Source organism: Chaetura pelagica, unplaced genomic scaffold (genome assembly GCF_000747805.2).
Source record: "Chaetura pelagica isolate M959 unplaced genomic scaffold, ChaPel_1.0 scaffold10, whole genome shotgun sequence".
Lineage (NCBI taxonomy): Eukaryota > Metazoa > Chordata > Aves > Apodiformes > Apodidae > Chaetura > Chaetura pelagica.
The window spans coordinates 12,053,667-12,074,130 of NW_009952263.1; the positions used below are offsets into that span (position 1 = coordinate 12,053,667).

Sequence of the window (20,464 nt, forward strand, 5' to 3'; positions counted from 1 at the left end):
GTGGGTAATTCCCACATACCGAGTGCAGGGCGGTGGTCTTGCTGTGGCTGTTGTGCTGTGGAGGATGTCAAGGGTTAAAAAGCTGCAACCTGGGCAAGTTCAAGCATCTGTATTTGCTGTGGGTGAAAGGAGTTTCCTCTCATCCCCTTCTGGAGATGTTGGTATTTGCGCTGACAGTGAAATATAAGAATTACTGGTCAGACTTTTCCCCACCATCACTGAGTGTAATGGTAAAAATGGTATTAAGGCTTAAAAGGCATAACCTTGTGAATTATAAAGACCTGAGACCTGCAGTGCTAAAAGCTTTAGCTTTGTAGGAAGTTTGGCTATGCTGTACAAGGCTGGAGTTGGTCAGTTATACTAATAGGTCACAGTGTCTGGATGTCCCTTGCAAAGTTTAGTTTGATTTCTCTACAATTCCTTCAGGGGCTGGTGTTTTTTAGCCTTAGTTTCAGCCTAGGAATACTTTTGGTAAGAAGAAAATGCTACATCTGATGAGACTCTTGTTTGTGTGCTATAAAAAGTGTTCAAGAAGAAAAGGGGGAACAAAACAAGCAGTTTGAAATAATTATTCATTTTTAAAGTGTTTTTTAACAAACTCATCACACAGTTAATGTTCCTGTTTCTCTTGATGACATGTGTGAAAAGAGATTCTTTCTAAAGATGATGTACATTTATGTTTTATGTCATTCTTTTATGTTTTTTCTCCAAAGGGAATGCCTAAAACCTGTCTTGTAACATCTGCTGACATTCACAAATCTGTTGTTTGTCAGCTGTTCTTGCCTTTGAAGGATATGAAATTCATTTATATCCTGATCTGTTCTAAAAATGGGTTCATCTGGTTGGTAAGAAAGCCTCCTCATGTCTCACGTTCATGGTGCCATTGCTCTGAGTACTTCTGAAGGGCAACTCCAAAACCAGCTAGATTGCCAGATATGCATAAGTGAACCAAGACTAAAGCAAATCCAGTTGTGTTTTCTGGAGGTAGATACTGGTTTGATTGGCAATGAGGCAGCTCATCAGGTTTCTCACCTGACAGTACCTCTTTCTGCGACAAAGGAAATGTACAATTTAAAATCATTAGATGGTTTATTTGTCAATGCAGCAGTTAGATTCCATTGTATAAAAGTAAAGATGTATGAAATGGAAGTTACAGCTGAAAAGGCAAAATCGAATTATAAAAACTTAATATTCTGAAATTATTTCTAAAGGAAGATAGTGCAAACTATTCTGTATACTTAGGTTAAAGGATAAAAAAGTTCCTAAAGTGTGCTTGAAAGCTGTTTCCTATGCAAAAGCTCAAGATGTGCCTGAGCTCCCAAGATGCAGTGGTTTGCTGAAACAAGATGCTTTCTGCATATAGCCTAGGTCAGTGATGGCCTGCATCACCACTGGTCCTAAGCATTATACCACTCACAGACAGACTTCATTTTTTCATGCTGCATTACAAAACACATAATCCTAAGCTTTCCACTAAACCCCTGTCCTGCCTCAACCTAGAGCAACACATACACATTACAGTCCTTCCTGTCAGCACTCAGGCAGTAATTTCTGCAGGAAATGTGTTTTCTGTTTAAGTCAGAGAATAATTTTAGATGCCCAGTTATGGTTAGGTAATTGGGTGTTACATGTAAGGAAGATGGAACAATAGCAAATATGGTGCTTTTAGTAATATGACTGAAATGGCCACAAAATAATTAAAATAATTGGAGAACTTGGAAACAGATGAAGATTTAGGACTCATGAACTAATTCACAGATATGTTGCAATTTGCATTTTTTTATATCTTTTTATAGGATAAGTGGTAGTGCGGAATTGATTCCCATTACAAATGTTAGGCATTTGACAGGTCTGCTAAAATACCAGGAAAATACGTTTATGCTTATATATCATCTCAGAACTGAGAACAATATGTATCAGAGATGTTCCAAGAGACAGTAAGTTAATTATATTAAAATATAGACCGTCAAAAAATTTAGTGTTTAGAAATGGATTGTAAGGTTATTTGCCCAGCTGTAATTGAAAGTTAATTTCCTTTTGATTATAACCTTTAATATTAACAGCAAGGCTTTTATGGAAAATGAACTGTTCAAAGCATACTGTCTGTTTTCTCATCTCAGTGAACCTTTTTTAGCAACCTCTTCTCTTCTACAAATAAGATACTCTCCTTTTCTCATAATGTAGTAAAATGCAGTCTCAGCAGTTTTGTGTCTGGTTGTGCACTTGGAAGTGCCACGATGCAGAATGATGAGCATGTGTGGCTCATTTGGCTCAGATCATTTGGGAAAGGCCTCAACCTGAGTTTTCTTAACACAGAATTGTAGTTATAGTGAACAAGTGAAAACACATAGATTCTGCAGAACTTTACACATTGTAAGCTGCATCATGCAAAAGCAGAAACTGGAGCACAGGGCTTTATTTATATTGGGGTTTTCATTATTGGATTAAGTGGTCAAAGACAGAGGGATGGAGAAGCAAGCAGAAGTCTACAGCAGGAGAGAGAAGAATGAAAAGAATAGGGGAAAGGCTAGTTGAATGCTGCCCTTTCTTGGTAGAACCCTCATTCTGCTGACCCTTGTGCGTGGAGCATGTATCTGTCCTCCGGGGAGTAGTGGTGCCAGCCCAGGGTCTCCAGACCAACAGAAACAAAGGAGACAGAGGCAGCATCAGCAGCTGCATCAGAAGGTTTTACACGGGAGCAAAAGTTTGAAGAGGGAGAGCCAAGCAGATGGGCCTCATCTTATTGCTCAAGTGTTTGTGGTCTAGTTTATAGTGAGATGCATGCACTGGTAGCCATGTCCAGCAGGAAACTAAATATGTCCACCCCTGGTTTCTGGCCCTGAGGCCAACTGGCATGTAAGGAGCTGCACCCATGCTATTGAACCTTGCAAAACAGGGTGGCTGCTGCCAAACTCCCACTGAGGAGCAGTGCCTCTGGTGATTCTTAGAATCTGGGGTTTGCTTGGTGGGGAGCTAGCCTGCCTGGGGCAAGACTGTGCTAGGACCTCCTGAACAGTGTAACATTGTCAGTGGTTCAGTGCCAATGCCTGGGAATAGGCCATGGCACGTTTCATTCCACAGGCAAAACATGTGCCTGCCCCCCATGTCTTTCTAGTAAAGGCATGAGTCCTGCTAAGGCAGTAAGCAGCTATACTGAGCTGTCTATTTAAGACTAAGTATTACTGAGGAGTGGGGACTTCTGTTTTTGTTTGGTAGTGTGTTTTGGTTTGTTTTTTAAATTAAACTTTTTTTTTTTTTTTTTTAATGGAATTTAGTTGAAAGGATCTTAATCTTCTAGTTAAAGTTGCAGATCTCAAGAAAAAGTCTCTTTCTGTTTTTCAAAAACGCTGTTACTCTGCACATTTGAATTAAAACCGTGACTTCATATTTGCCCCCCCTCCAGATTATCATCTGATTGGTTTTGCAGTTAGTTAACCTAGAGAAAAACCCAGGTAAGTGAGGGGGGGTGTTAGTTATTCAGAAGAGTTTATACTAGATGATAAGCAAGAACAGCAAGTGCTCAAAACTACCTGGTTGTTTTCTACAAAGGACTATTTTAATATTTCTAATTGCATCAAGCCCCCAGAAGTTACCATCCCATCTACATGTGCTTTTACCTTACCCCCTGTTTTTCTATACCAACTGTAAAACCCCTTCCAAGTACAGTTCAGATATGAGTCCTGTACATATTCTAACAGTCGGTGTTAGACTAAAGATTTAAACAACGCCTGGTTTGTTTTTCAGCAGAGGGTTTCTCTCAGTGCTAGTAGGGAAGAAAATTGCTTTGAAGTTGCTGAAGTAAGTACTTTGTCCCTCCTGGTTCTCTGCTTGTCCTGTGCTTCTATCAATGGGCTTGTATTGCTTGTATCTCCTGCAAGGAATGTGCTGAGTTAGTTGCTGAACAACATTTAAATGGAAGTCCACATTTAGCATGTGACCAGTGCTTGAGGCAATTAATCCTGTATTCATAACATATATTCTCTCTCCTCCTTCCCTCTTCAATCCCATCTAATGGGAAAGAGCCATAGGTCAGTAGGGCCTGGTTAAAGAGAAGGCTGCATTGCCTAGTGAACTACTGTTGCTCTGTGGAGGTGTTTCTTTCTCACCACTGACTGTGAAGGTCAAGCATACTCTTGACTCAGGAATCTTGGTGTAGTCTTACAGTTTCATGAGAAACAGCCAAGCTAATAATGCAGTAGGCAAGTGCTTCTATTAACTACTTTCGTGCATGCCCAGCACCTTTTCCCCAAGTAATTTATTTGTCAGTTATTTAATGAAGAATTTTGCTCATTAATTCTCTAACTGTCAGTCATTTGCAAGCGGTTCTTGTAAGAGTTTTTGAGCAAAATTAAATTTCCATTTGTTAGGCTTTACTGTATATATAAATCACATAATGCAGTTTGAGTTTGCTTACTGCTTACATGCAGTTCCCAGGCCTTCTAGTATTACTGGTTGTGCTTATGAGCACAGAATCTAATTTTGTAGGAGTCTTTAACATCTGCATATTTTCCAGTGGTTTTGTGGCTTAAGACAGTAATCTCATTGTCTTGAATACTTGCCAGAATATTTGTGAAAAAAAACGAACACAAAAAACCAAAACCCAAGAATATAGCTAATGGAAATTTATGTTGTTGGTTTCGTTAATATAAACTAATATTATTTATTGTTGCTTGAACTGTTTTTAATCCTAGAAACTGGCAACTTACTTGTAAAGGACAAAAGCCCCAACAGCAGCGCAGACTGCCAACAAGCCAAGGAAGATAAAGACACCTTCTGTTGTTCTTGATGATGATCCTAGAGTTCAGAAAGTAGTTTGATTAAAAGCCTCTCTTTTAACTGTGAGATAGATTTTCTAAAGAAAATGCCAATTTTACCTGATTGCTGTACAGGTTGAAGTACACTTAATACTTCTAACATGCGAAGCATTGGAAGTAAGTGACTTTGGCAGGAGGTGGTGCTTTCACATCCTAATTGGTTTAACTCTCAGTTCCACCAGAGTGTGAGTTGAGCTTTGCCAGTTTTCTCGTATGACCCATGCTCCTGAGAGACATGACTGCCCTTCCAGTATGGAACAGAGGGCCTTGCTGGCACTCAAAAGGCTAATTTGTTTTGTGCCAATTGCTACGCTAGGGAAACATTTACACTGAAAATATAAGAGATGCAGCTTTTTATAAGCTTCAATGTTAGAATCAGCTTCAGCTTTCTCTTGGGGATGGTGGCCAGGGAGAAATGGGATAAACAAGGAGTTTCCTAAATGTTACTGTTTTTTTGAACTGTGACATGCTAAAATGGCAGAGTGTGGCTGAGAGCTTGGTGGACTTACACTTGTTTGCCTTATCTGAGAGATCAGAGAGCTGAAGGCTCTGCTTTTTTAATGTGCTCATTCAGGGAAATTAACTTTTGGCTCTGCCTGTCACTGAGCTCTGCCTTCTGGTTTGCCATCAACCATTTCATTTATATCTACTTCTAATTCCACTGTATCTGATGGAAGAAACCAAATAATTACACTATTTATTTTTCTTTTAATGGTGTTAAATATCTTAATTTTCCAGCCTACAGGCTGTAACTTAATTATTGAGGTTTCTGACACTGGGACACATTCTTGGTCCACATATTGATACTAGTGTTTATGCAGTGAAGTAACTCAGAGGTGCATGCTTTATTACGCTTTCAGTTATTAATGTATAACTTATGCCTATGCAAATCGATAGATCAGTTCAGGGTTTACCATTTACTTCGTGCATGTGTTTCATTTATTTCTCAGTTTGTTGATACAATTGTCTGTGATGGCTTGACCTCATTCCTAGTTTATGCAATATTTTTTCTGAGACTGCAGGGATTTACCTTACTTTATGCATAAGGTAGGTGCTTGCACTAGTTTTCAAAGCAACACATACTAATGGGTTGGGTCTAAACCGTAGGACTGCAAACTATTCAATGGCGGTTTAAGCAAGTTAAGAACAGATGTTTTGTGCAATGTTTACAAAGCCAAGCCACAGTCCTGTCAAATTTCAAGGGTCAGATGTTTAGGCACCAAATACTCAGGCACAAAATTATGGGATTTTCCAAAACTGAGCAATACTTGCCTTCTCTTGAAATGAGTGGAAAATTGTGGCATGTGAGAAATATTTACATTAGATGGGCCCCTCCAGAAGGTGAATCAAAGCAGCAACCTCTCTTAGATCCTAATTCTGCTTTGATTATAGTGGAAGCCCCAAGTACAACTTAGCTTTGTCCTCTGGAGGAAACCTAGGAAGACCAGCCTCGTTGGGCTCAACTTAGTCTCTGTGGATATGGTTTTTAAAAATCCTACTGCATTCAGTGATACTGAAGGAGTTGTATAATTACTGTACTCATTGGATCATAAACAGAAATCAAACCAAGTTCTAACATCTGAAATTCCCATGGGGAAAGAATAATCCCTTTATCTTTGTGTGGACTCTCACACAAGCTGGCGCAGTCTCAGCTGAGGCTTCCCGGCATAATAAAAGCCCCATATAAATTCCTGTGGTCTTCCACCTTGCAGGGAGGTCACCACAGGGAGAAGTATTCACAGATGACCTGCAGCTGCTCTGTGTGGACTCACCTCCATTTACAGAAATCAGTGCACTGGCAAGGGCTTGACTTGTGTCATCCCCCAAGGTGATATTTATGCAGTATGTTCCAGGTTCCTCAAAAGCTCTCCTGATGGTGAGTAAGCACTCATCAGTGACTACGATGGGGTCACACACCACACTCTTGGACACCTGGCACGTGGGGTCAGAAACTACTGTGCAGACATCTGTGGGGAGACTGGGATGGGAAAAGAGAACACATTTCATCTATGGCATCCTATGTTAGTCCTGTTCATAGACACATTACACACATGCCCAGTTTTATCTTGGTGCCTGTTTTTTGAAATCAGTGGCACTACAGTGATTTAGGAGAGTTTTATTAATACATCATATAGATATATTTTATACATACCTATACACTTTATACATAGATACATGTGGATTTTATATAAAATGCATATATGCAACATAAAAAATTATCTGCTTGTTTTACATATCATTTAATATTTTATGGTGATCACAGAATTACCTGTCTTCAATCAGCTTATAAAATATGTTACCTGTAACACACATCGTTACAAAAGGAATGTGGATTCTTTTACGTAGTATAAAGTGCCAAAAATTAAATATTAATTTAAGAGAGGTTAATTGTTTTCCATGGCATTACCAAGATGATTCTTGTACTCCTCAGTCCTCTCAACTCTAACCCCCTTCCAGGAGCTAGGAATATTAGCACAATGATTTCCTATCCAAGAATTTGTTTGGACACACCCATTTACTCTTGGTGTCAAAAAATCATGGCCAAAAAGCAAGGCTTTCCTTCCAGTTTCAGTAGACTGCTTCCCATTTTACAGTAAGTGCTGAAATCTTGACTTGGCCAGGAAAATACAGAATTGTTTCTCCCCACAATCTAGTTCTCTTATTTTTACTGAGGCTTGACATTTGTTCTGAATCCTAAGAGCCTCGCAGTAACCTCTGTTGCCATAGTTTACAAATGAGACTTGCATTATCTTTAGTTCCAGTTGAGGAACTGACTTTTGCTCCTGCAGCTGCATCTAAGTGCAGACAGTTTTCCAGCACCTACTTATTTTTGAAGAGGGAAGCTTGACAGTTTCATTCACACACTTACCTCCCTTGGCAGGTAACAACAAAGTCAACCAGTGAGTTTTCAGCTTGACTTTCTGTCATCTGGATGCTTGTCATCTGAATAATATTTACCTCAAGGATTCCCTCTGGGAGAGAAAACAGATGTCGATGATAGGACACATGACAAGCTCTGGAGTCTGTGTGTACAGAACCTCAAGTGTTTGGCTGATGCTCAGTTCAGGTCTTGCTTTCCGTAACTGCCTCCCTCACTTAACACTCCTCTTGAAGGGTTTGAAAGCTGAGGATTTTTCTAGGGCTTTTCCTGTCAAGTTGTTCCTTTCTGCTCAATTTTTCCATTATTATTATTTACTTATTTTATCAAATCACTTCCCTGTCCCACCACTTCTGTGCATGCCAAGGTCAATCCAACCTCATGTGATCCCTCCCAGGCCAGGATGCTTCAGGTGTGGCAGGTTCAGAACCTGATGATATAGAAAGTAGTGATATGGTGTACATCCCCACCAGCCACTCTCCAGCCCAAGTGCCTGGAAACACCACAGGTAGCATGGGAGCAGCCATCAGCAGGCATCCAAACCCAGGTCCAGCTTCATGTGTCTGAAACCAAGGGGCCATAATTTCTGCCACTAGGTCCTGGCAGAGCATGTAAAGAAAACAAAGCCACTTAACTGTCTTTAATCTTTAAAAATGTCAGTTATGTTCAAGAGAAGGATCTTATTATGGGTCCCACATATTTGATAAAAGAGAGCTTAAATAAACATTATGTCCACCATGCATTTTTGTACATTACTAACCCTATTCCTCTGTTCAGATGTTGACCCACATCCTTACCTACGACAGAGATGCCAGTTCCATAGTATCCATTTCTGTAAATATGGCAACCTCCATCAGGATTATCTTCCATTGACATAACACTGGTAGAAGACTCTGAATTAGAAGATGCTGCAACCGTTACTGTTAAGTTGAGAGACAAAGAGTAGAATCACAGCTTCAGAATAACTTCTGCTTACAGGTACTCTGAACATGGCCATGTTGCAACTGCATTCACTACATAGGTCACTAGTGACTTTGGTTTGGAGCTGTGCAGTCGTGTATGTATCTGTATGGGATCATGGTAATAAGCCTTAAAGAGAAGACACATGCCCAGCTGCATAACCCTGGAGTGGCCTGGATAGCCTCACTCTAAAAGCCACTTTGCTAGTCACCCAAATGGGACTGCAAGGTTTGATATAATTAAACACTTCTTTAAAATCCCCTAGTCAATTAAAGAGTAAATCCAAAGGCCAATAAATGGTTTTAAATGGTCTCTTTCCACTGCTGTACATTACAGCTAGTGGGAAAATGAAGAGGGGAGTAGTGAAAATTATATATTTCCTTTCATTTTTCATTCTCATTCAACATTTTGGTAAAAGCACATATTAAAATTCTGAAATTGGAAAAATATAGCCACATTTACAATTTAATAGTAGTAGTATTATAACTAACCAGGCTGAAACTGCAGGCCTTTTGCAAACCATAAACCAATGCTGAACATAATGAAAGTTATTCTGAAATATGATAGTGCATAGATTTTAAGTGAAAAAGCCATTCTGGGTTAATGCCATGTGGAAATCCCATATTTTGGAATCAGATTTTTTTTTTTTTTTTTTCTATTTCAATCCAATCTCATTTAATTTTGGGTGGCAGTTAGGGCAAACCAGAAAGGAACCGGCTAGAAGAGTGTTCTAAAATACCTCTTTCTTACTTCAGATTTGCAAATTACCTCAGATGATGAGCCTGAGTAGGCAAGGCTAAAACTACTTGACCTGGTGTGGTAGAGGGTGTAAAACCAAATTTGTGTGTACTGCATGTCCAACTGAAGACCTCTGTATGGTGGTAGAGCTGGATGTGTAATGTGTTAAATGTGCAAGTCATGTGTACCATAGACTCACAGAAGAGTTTATGCTTAGTATTTGTCTCTAAACCACTTGAAGAGTGTTTGCAGAGCCTTGCAATTCTTTCGTGGGTGGCAGCAAAACTTTTAATGATACAGAAAAATATCAGAATTAGAGTCTTAGCATAGCTCTTAGTATCACTGCTGTTCAATAAACTCTTACCTGCTGAGGTGGGCAGTGGTGCAGTGGGTGTTACTGGTCTGCAAGGTACAGGTATGATGGCTTGGACAGTTACGTTCCAAGTGAAGTTTCCTTGCAGAGTATAGGTGTGAGATGTAGTGGGACTGCTGGCTACAAATAAGCCACTTCCATCTCCAAAGTTCCACTTGTAGGAGATGGCAGAATTATTAAGATAGTAGCTGGGATCATGGATCTTCACATCAAAAGTGATTGGTGAGTCTTTGATAAAAATGGAGTCCGAGATGTTGCGGTCATGTTTTTGGAACATACTCACAAATATTGGAATTTTGTCTGGAGGGGGAGAAAAAGAGAATAAGTAAAGCATGCATACCTGGCTGCAAACAAGAAATGGCTCCAAAGTCCCTGAACAGCAATGGTCAGAATGTGAGACATTAATATCTTTAACACCAGTTTCTACTTTAATTGTATTTACTGGTAGTGGAGTGAATGTCAATAGGGAAGTTACCCAGAAAATTATGGGAACAAATGAGAAATCACAGGCACCTGTGGGAGTGTGCATTTCTTCTCATAAATAGTTTTTAATTACAAAGCAGAAGTGTCACAACTGAACTAGATACAAGGTAGATATTACTACAGGTAATTTGACAGAGATTTCACATTCACATTAAAAACCTTTCTTAGGCCAGTGTCTTCTTTTTGTGCCAGATTATGCTCATGCCGAACTCTTTTAACACATAAACAACAAATAGCCCCTGCATTTTGTTACATTTTATTCCAGCATGCTCACCTGTTACAGTGTAGGGGACACTTGCTCTTGCAATTGGAACATACGAGGAGTGTCCTCTCCTGTAAATGGATACTGACATCACATGTTTGCCAAGAGTCATATTTGTTGTGTCAACTGAAAATGCTGCTGAAGATCGTCCAATTGTTTGGTAGTACTGACCTGAAACAGAACATGAACTTACAATGTTTTCCTCTTCAGCCTAGCTGCAAGTTGTTGTAAGAGAAGCGAGATCTCAGTTAATCTTGGACTGTCTAACTCACAATAGATAGTTTAGAACAATCTTCCAGTTATCTGGCAGGTGTTTTTGGAGGACTGAATACTTTTGCAATATATTTACTCCCATTACATCTGTGCTTTTTCAAAGATGTTGGAAGGATGTCCCAAATCTCATTAATCTAAGAAAAATTTGCCAAGGCATAGAGATCTTTCCAAACCAATTACATTATGTTAAGTCATTAGGATTACATAGTGGATGGTGTTACTCTTAGGCATTTTAAGTGATCTTGTGTTTTTATTCTTTCAGTGTAGCAAGAAGGTATAATAATACCTCTTGCTTCATACTCTAGAGCTCCTTGCTTATTTGTCTTTGCAAGAGCTGATTGAGGTAGGTAAATAGTATCAGATGTACATAAAATTTGGGACATGATTAATATTACTCATGCTGATACTAGTGATAATACTGATGTAGCAAAGCTAACTCAGGATACAAAAATTTAGTGTGTAGCCCATGTCAGGAATAGCCCAACCCTTACATACTTGGGAGCTGGAACCACTGAAAATCAGCAGCTGTGATGAGATCGGTACCACACAGTCAGTGGCAGTTTTCACCTCCTCAGAGGCAAGAAGTGTAATCTGTTAAATTTATCTGAAGATACACAGTGCTATGGTGTCTCTTAAATTCAAGAATCTGAAGTGGCAGTGGACAGTCAAGAAATCTTCTGACTGATCTGCTTGGACCCTCTGTTTTCCTAGTAAAGGATCTTGAGTACTCCTGAAAGGCAATTTTCTGCAGTGGTAGCACTGTGAATGCAGATTTAAAGAGAATCTCCTGGTAACGGTGATTTCCAGACTGAGAAGCTGATGGCCTCTTTGGAAAGTGGAGAATGAATTTGGAATCTCCACTTAAGAGCATGGAATCCTTTTTGAAGGACTTTCATGAAACACACTCGACAAAGGTGTACAGAGTGAATATAAGCTTTGCAGTGTCAGCCAAGCCAAGGGATGTGTTGCAGTACTAACCAAATGTGTGAAACACGTAGACAAAGTTCCTTCTCCTCCAACCAGGATAATAAGGGAAATGTTTCCCGTCTGGGAATACATTATGGCTGTGATTGCCTGTGCAGTTGTCCCAGCCGCAGTTGTCAATCCAGTCAGTCCAGTTGTAGACATACACTTGCTGGTCCAGGGAAGCTGTAGGATCTAAGTGTAGAAATGGGACATGTTCCCAGTCAACTGAGGAATGTGCAGGAAGTCAAGAAACAGAAGGCAGGCACCCCAGGCTACAGCAGTTCTTGCACTTAAACATTGAGTTAAATGGGATATTTTTAAACTGACATTAGGTTTTTCTCAGATTGGGCTTTGTTTGGTTTTTAACATAAACACCAAATTATTCTGGCTTGACATTCTTGTTTTACTTAGAAGCTTAAAAAAATTGTAGTGTCTCATGGGCCAGACACCATTTAAAATTTCTTACCCAGAACTTGCTGTCAACTACAAAGGATGCTACTCTTTCACTGGAATTAGAGGAGCTACCTTAATATTTGGCAAGCAGAATCTAAAATTAAAAGTAGAAATAGCAGCCATGGAAGTGACTGTTTTGTCAGAAATGTTTTCTGTGATACCTTTAAATAACTTACACATTAATTTCACTTCCTTTCTGAACAAAAAAATAGTTTCCTTCCCCAAATGGCAAAACAGATATTAAGTAGAGAATGGATATCAGCAGTCAACAAAACATGAGACAGTCAAAAAGCAGAACTTAAGCTGACAAACAAGTTGCTGATATGGCTTGAAATGAAAATTACTTTGATCAGTAAAATAAGTGTTGAACATTTATGAATTCAGAGGAAGAAATGTATAACAGCCTGTTTCATTCTAGATCCATCAGCTTCAAACATTGGAATTACGATAGGTTTTTTGCACCATGTAACAGTAAATCAGATGAAAAAAGGTAATCTGATGAAAAGATTGCTTGATTTTTAAGTTATTTTATTGTTTGTTTTTAATTCCTAAAATGTGGGAATATCAGATTTATTCTTTCTTGAGGATTTTCCAAGATGCAGATTATGGTAGTGAGTTCTACAATTCCTAACTGAAAAAAAATAATTCTAAACTTTATAAATTGACAGTTTTATCAATTCAGAAGAAAACTGTGTGACTGTGCAACTTTTTGGCTGAGCTGAAAAGCAGTAACAGTTTTGCTAGGAAGCAAAATGAACATCACTGTTTTGGGAAGGCAATTTTATAGTAAAGGCAAGTCTTGCATTACTGGGTCATTATTTATAGCAGGTGCTGGACAGTAAAAACACCCGAGTGATCTTCTGATGAAAGAAACGTGTGGCACAAGTTAGATATGAGTGTAGTTATCAGTTAAAGTCAACGTGGCTGTTTTTAGGGTGCACCCCTGATGTTTTCAGAGTTGTGCCATGTCCACACCAGCACCATAGTCAGGCCTGTGTGTAGTGCCGGGAGAGAGCTGCTACCTACCCTGGGTGCAGTTTCTGTCGTACATTATGTTGCCGTCATTATCTTCTTTCTGGCACTTGGGAAACTGGAGAGTCACAACAAAGGATACATTGGATCCTACCAGTGCTGGGCTGTCAGTGTCCAATTTGACTGTCACACGCCCGCCTGTGGAAAAGAAGATTAGTCTTCACTGCAGTACAGGATGCATCAGAGCAGCAGCTACCTTCACCTGGGCACTATTTACATTAGAAATGCTTTATTGATGCCTCTGTTTCCAAGGGAATTTGTGCTCCTAAGTCACTTTCACTTTTATCAAAACCCCAACTTGGAACAACCAGAGGGACTCATCATAACCCCTCACCGTCACTTATGGTCTGCCATTCATTTCCTTCTTAGACCTAAGAATATGCATTTTACCCATGGGGGTCAAAATATTCAAGGAGAATATTTTAGTTTCTCCCCAGGGATACAACCTTTATACCTCAGCTCAGGCCAGGTGATAATACACTGGGTCTTCACTTAAGCTGTCAAACTGAAGTCCACGATGCTCCATGGTGGTAGCAGTTGAAGCTACCTGTCCTCTAGGGCACGTTTCAAATAATGGATTGTCCTAGAGCCCTGGTCATCAATACTTATTAAGAGGTATTACTGTCTGAAACTGGGAATGAGAGCAAAGCCAGTCTTCTCTAATTTGGCATTCCTTGCAGCAGTGGAGGATATTGCACCTATAAAAAAGTACTACAGCCCCTGCACTCTTCAGTCAGGTGAATTTTCTTGCCAGTTTTCTGTGTCTTTGAAAAGTACATGTGCAATCACCTTTCCAGCAGTCATTCCATCTGGGATCTCCTTCTTCCCAGAAAGGATAAAGCTTTTCGTTCCATGTATTTTGATCACTAGACCAGCCTTGAAGCTTCTTGTAGGATGTGAGAGGGTCAGTTGTTCCATCCCTCAGCACATCTCGATACCCTAGAGAGAAAATTGAACATGTAATTTAATTGCATTTTCCCTACCACCCTTTAAAGACATTGCTCTTGTTCTGAACAGCCTTCATAGGCTGCTGACAGGCTGACTTTTTTCTATTGCAGTATTGCAATCTTTCCACAGAAAGAATAAAAAGGTTTACAACATTCTGACTGTATCAGAGCAATTGCATGAATGAAGATAAGCCTGCAACAGCCAGGCTAGTTGTGCAGAGGTAGCTTGACTGCTGCTGCTTTGTGCTTGCCTAATAATAAATCTGTGAGTAAAAAGCTAACAGGATAAATTCACTCTGTGTCTGAGTTGTGCTCTAGTGGAAGCTATGCCAGGAATTAATTTTGACCCAGTAAAGTTTCTTTGGTGAGTTGGCTGGTGGTTTGGGTGGGAAGAGTGGAAACAATTCTAACAGAAGCTGGTATTTCCAGAAAAGGAAATTTAGGAGCTGAATAGTAAATTCAATGTGTTTGTGCTGTTTAACATCTTCATAAGTGACCTGGATGTTGGGATCAAGAGCAGTCTGATGAAATTTGCTGACAACACCAAGATGAGTGGAGAAGTTGACACTCCAGAAGGCAGGACCACTCTCCAGGATGACCTGCACAGGCTGGAGGAGTGGGCCAGCAGGAACCTTATGAAGTTCAATGGTGAGAAGTGTAAGGTCTTGCACCTGGGAACACACAACCCAGGAGTGCAATTCAGACTGGGATACACCTGGCTGGAGAACAGCCCTGTGGAAAGACACCTGGAGGTCTTGATGGAGAACAGGCTCACCATGAGTGAGCAGTGTGCTGCAGCAGCAAAGAAAGCCAACAGGGTGCTGGGCTGCATCAACAAGGACATCACCAGCAGAGATAAAGAAGTCATCGTCCTGCTCTACTCAGTACTTGTCAGACCACACCTGGAGTATTGTGTTCAGTTTTGGTCCCCGGTCTACAAAAAGGATGAGGAGAGTCTGGAGAGGGTCCAGAGAAGAGCCACAAAGATGATCAGAGGACTGGATGACCTGCTACATGAGGAGAGGCTGAGAAAACTGGGCTTGTTCAGCCTTGAGAAAATAAGACTTTGAGGAGACCTTATTACAAATGTACTTAAAGGGTAGCTAGTAAAAAGGTGGAGACTCCGTATTTACAAGGAGTCACATGGAAAAGACAAGGGGTAATGGGCACAAGTTGCTCCTGGGGAGATTCCAGTGGGACATAAGAGGTAGATTTTTCACCATGAGGACAATCAAACATTGGAATAGTCTCCCAAGGGAAGTGGTAGATTCCCCCACATTGAACAGTTTTAAATCTCAGCTTTACAGGGTGCTGAGCCATTTCATATAAACTATAGTATTACCTAGAAAGGCTGGACCAGGTGATCCTTGTGGTGCCTTCCAACCTGGTATTCCATGATAATATAACAACAAAAACATATTAGCTTCATGCCTATTACTTTAAAATGGCTCAGTATGAAATAACTTTGATAACCTTTTTCTTCTCGTATTACTGCAAATGATGGGCTGAAACTTTTCACAGGCCTTCTAGGATCCCTTTCTGTCACAAAGTACACATAATGAAAAGCAAATTAAATATCCAAGTAACCTGTAGGAACATGTCGACCACTGTAGGATGCCATAAAACTATGTTTGTAAGTAGGCAAAGTTCCATTAAAGCCTGGGGGTTTTAACACCTCTTATGTTAATGAATTAACTGCTGGGCATGTCACAACATCAAGGGAGTTAGGATTTCTTCTGCATTTCGTGGCTTTGTTTTAAATGTAGCTGATGCTGAATGCTTCTGAGATTTATGCTGAAGTGCAACAAAGAGCTGGATGATTCTGAGGAAAATGCAGAGACTGTAAGAAGGGCAGGGATGGCCCTGTGTGCTGTAACATAACCGGTTGTGTTAGAATTCGTTTGAGTTTTGGAAAAGGCACAGAGCAGGTGTAGCCAGTCTGAGCACCATCTTTATGTGCATATGACTCCTCATTTTACTACAAGGGAAAACCAGAGAAACAGCAATGAAGAAGCGTCAGGAGCTGCTTTCTCTTGATGTTTGATTGCCCAGTGAGGTTGCTGCTGGGCAGGAAAGACATCCTTTGGCCTGTCCCATCTTACTGGTCACTTTGAACTGCTGCTGGTAGCTCTCCCCCCTGGCTCAAGGACTGCAAGAATACATTTTGCACTCAGAGGCATATTCTCCCATAGTCTTTCGCCCTACAGGAACTTTCCACAGTCTCACTTAAATTGTTTGACTCAAGTGTTTCCTGCAGATTTAAAATATTTTGATGTGAGCAAAGTGTAACTCCATGACTGGTATTTATTTAATGGCCTGTATCACATGCTGTATTGTTTTCAATCTTGATCAGAAGAGGAGTTGGGTAATGTCCTTCAGAAACTTATCTCATGAAAAAAACAGATTAACAACTATAAAAGTATTTCAAAAAGCCTTATCAAATTCAATTATGTTTTATGCCAAGAAAGTAATGTGTCATTTTATTTGGAAGCAAGTGGCTAGGGTTTTTTTTCTTATTTCTTTTTCCCATTCTCTTTGATTTTATCTAAAAATTATTTATTATCTTAAAATATTATCTATTATTATTAATTATCTAAAAATTAATTATTATTTTACAAGCTCAAAACATTTCAATAATTGTTTTTTCCCCAAATACTCAGTTTGTCAAAAAGAGATGGGACACTTTTAATTCTATAAATGCTTTTAATTTTGAATTTTCAATAACAATCCTTGAATTCAGAATTAATTTTCTAGTCAAGCTTTGGTAATAGCTGTGGTCATTGGTTCTACATCACAAGCTCCTTAGGCATTTCTGTGCCTCCCTGATGTGCTTTGTTTATATCAATCAAATAGAAAACATTTCACCAGCTTCAGGACAAGACAAAGACATTTTTTCAGATGAGCAAAAACTTCAGCACTAGTTTCTCTAACACATGGAATTGAAGATTTTCAGTTGCTGAATTTAAAGGAAGAAAAAGCTTTAATGTATTTCTTAACAATGAAAAACACTCAAGAATAGATGTTGGTCATAACCAAAGCAGTTCAGTTCAAAATAGAGTGATATTACACTCCAAGGAACTGATTACTGTAGTAGTTTTGATGAGGTGATCACAGAAGTAAAGATCTGATACTCTGACTTGCTTCTTTCTTATTTTGGTTTTCATTTTGGTTAGAAATGTAGCAAAGACAAGAAGTTCAACAATTCCTGTGATGGTGTGTTAGCCATGAGAGAACAAAAGCCAGTGTTAGAACATCAGCAATAAAACAATGAGCCAGCTGAAGAGGATGTAAGTGTATTAGAAGTAAAAACGCTGATGTGTATGATCAAGCTAAGAAGACAGAATATAATGTAAAGTCTCAAGTTACATGCAGAAACATTAAAAAGCAGGACAGAAAAGAATTTAAGGAACAAGCAAAAACATTAAAACTGCTGATTAATCTTTCTTTTTTTCTTTTTTTTTTTTTCCAAATACAGAAGTAGTGGAAAGCTTGCTAGAAAGTCTACGGGGCTAAAAGATGATGTAGGTACAAAATAGGTGTTCAGGGAAGGTAAAGGACAAAAGTCAAGTACATTTGTTTCCATTCACAGCGGAGGAGTGCAGGAGTTTCTGTGCTACAGTTTTTTCTCTACTACGATAGCAAATCTCAAAAATGAAGTGTTGGCACAAATAATCATTGTAGTACAAATCAACAAAATGAAGCTGTCTAGATAGGATGGCTCAAAAAGCATGGAAATAATTCAAGAGCAAAAATAAACGAGCTATTAACCATAGCATGTGACATCTTGCTTGAAACTGCTTCAGTGACCGAGAAACAAAAGCTGGCAAATGTGATGACAGTTTTTAAAAACACTTCCAGGGAAGATTTAGAGGATTACAGAAGGTTTTAAGCTCAGATTGGACAAGCTGGTAGAAACAGCCCAGAAGAACAGAATTAGCTGATACAGTGGATTAATATGATATGCTGTAAAAGGAGAGCATTCCTCACAAATATATTCAAGTTTTGCTGAGGGAGCCAGAGAGCATGGGAACAAGGCTGACCTGCTTGTCACTGTCTGCTTGAGTTCCAGACAACATTTGATCAGGTCCATTGCTAAAGGCACATAAAGGAACTAAGTTACTCTGGGATAAGAATGAAGGATTTAACATAGATAAATAATTGGTTAGGACCTATGAACTAAAAGTTAAGAATAAGAGGCCAGTTTTTCTCATTTGTTGGAATAACGTAAAATGTTAATAATTTGGAAAACAGGTACTTTCATCTGCTGAAAACAGCATCCTAAAGTAGTAGAGGTGAGGACTGTATGCGGCTCAACGACTCAAGAATAAAACTATATTAAATTCAGCATAGTTAAATGTAACTTCTTACTGAACAAGGGGCTTTACACTAGTTATTGCCACTCAAAAATGAGATCTTGTAGCTTTGCAATTTTGAATGCACTGCTCATTAGTAGCTGAAAACCTAAGAGAAGGCTAGATACAGAATGAAGATGAAAATGTCATTACAGCATTGTATGGCTCCATCTGTGTTCATGTCTTGAAGACTGTATGCTGCTCTGTTCTCTGCAGCTCAAGCAGGACATAAGAGAACTGAAAAACTACAGAGAAAGGTGGCAAAGATGCTGCTAAGTGATAGAATTGTTTCCATATGAGGAACGGCTAACTACACTGTGTCTTGAGCCTGGAGAAGAGGTGACAGAAGAGAATATAAAAACAGAATCCTTAACAGCATGGAGGAAGAAGCAATTTCTGAAAGCAGAAAAGTTAGGAGAATCAAATGAAACCAGCATGTTACAGGTTCTAAGCACATAAAGGTATTTCTTCATGTGAGGCACAGTTAAGGTGTGAAATGTCTTGCTGGCATAATATTATGTGTGCCAAAAATTTACACAGGTTGCAATCAAAACCCGAGTGCATAAACAGATGCAAGGAAAGCCCAGTAAAAACTTCAGTACAATGACTCTGCATCTGACAGAGGCAATTCTGGTGCTATAAATCACCAGAGGCCGGGAAAGTGTCCTGAGTAAATACCAGTAGACACCCAGTTATACATCCATTACTGTTTCCTCTTGGAGACAGGTACAAGGCTGGATAGATCCTCAGCTGGACCTCAGCTTTTAAGGTCTTCAATTTCATTACTGTGGATTCTGGAATTTGAGCCTAAAATCCCATTTCTGGGTTCCCAGGCCTGAGCTCAGTGAGTCAACCTAACACTCAAGTCAGGCTGGGAGCCCAGAAAGAAGCAGAGTACCAGCCCAGTGCCTGCCCACCTGCTGGTGGCTTGGGGATCTAATTCCTGGGCTTGGGCCCCCTGAGTTTGGGGATCCACAGGTCTGGGTGTCCCGGTGGGGAGCACTGCCTCTGACCTGGCCTCTCCCAGCCCCAGCTGAGCTGAGCAAATGGGGAGAAGTCTATTTTATATCTGCCTTTTTAGCCATACTCGAGCTGAGAAAATATCATTAGAAATTTGTGGAAACGAGCCAAGGCTTAGCTCCGGCCAGCTCTGTGTACCTGTGGAGCACAGGCAATACATAACTGAACAGCTCTCAGCATACTTCTCCAGCTCAGGAGATATTTCTACCTAGAGCCAGGCAGCCCTGAGGTGGAACGAGCTGTTACGTACCGGTTCCCAAGCATAGCTCCAGCAACCGCTGGGCATGCACGCAGCAGCCATTTTTACTGCACTGGCTCAGGACATGGAACCCGTGGAGGCAGGGAGAGAGGCCCGGGGAAGGAAGCACTCACGTGTGGCAGCAGCACACAGCACCGCTTGGGCCAGGAGCAGGAATCCCAGGAGGCAGCGAGCACCGCTCATGGTGCTGGAGACCCCGCGGAGCTCAGCGCACGCCGGGCAGCACAGAGCACCCAGAGCCTGCACACGGCGACTCCTCGTCCCCTCTGAGGAGGGAGAATGAAGTTTCTCCAGTGCTCTGCTCTCCAATTAAATGAAGGGCCCCAGGACTCATCATGTGATGGAATTAAGCAGAGATGCATGATTTTGTCTTCAGCTTCTTTCAGCTCATGTGCTTATGACTCACTGCCTTTGCTTTCGGCATTGCCTGGGATTTCTGAGAGACCTGTTTAGAGCCACACCATTTACCTCGCGGGCATTTTTATACTCGTTTTGCACTACGATCAATTTTTGTACTTAATTTATTTTTAAATTAGGGATGTTTATTTCCAGAAATCCAAATTAAATCTTGCTCCAGCCTGATCTGCAAGTGTTACTGCAGCAGCTCGCTGCATTTCATGGACCCAGCACTACTTAACCGTGTGTCTCTTCCAC

At 40.2% G+C, this 20,464-nt stretch overlaps 1 protein-coding gene across 1 annotated transcript; it reads right to left on the reverse strand.

Annotated features, from left to right (window-relative positions):
- Positions 1-3,717: 3,717 nt before the first annotated feature.
- GPNMB (glycoprotein (transmembrane) nmb) lies at positions 3,718-19,993 on the reverse strand. Its single transcript, XM_010007585.1, has 11 exons — positions 19,924-19,993; positions 14,022-14,171; positions 13,227-13,370; positions 11,760-11,939; positions 10,521-10,679; positions 9,755-10,063; positions 8,490-8,612; positions 7,684-7,786; positions 6,587-6,792; positions 4,707-4,794; positions 3,718-3,871 (listed from the first exon to the last, which is right to left on the reverse strand). The coding sequence occupies exons 1-11, from the start codon at positions 19,991-19,993 to the stop codon at positions 3,718-3,720; spliced, it is 1,686 nt and encodes a 561-aa protein (XP_010005887.1).
- Between the last annotated feature and the right edge of the window lie 471 nt (positions 19,994-20,464).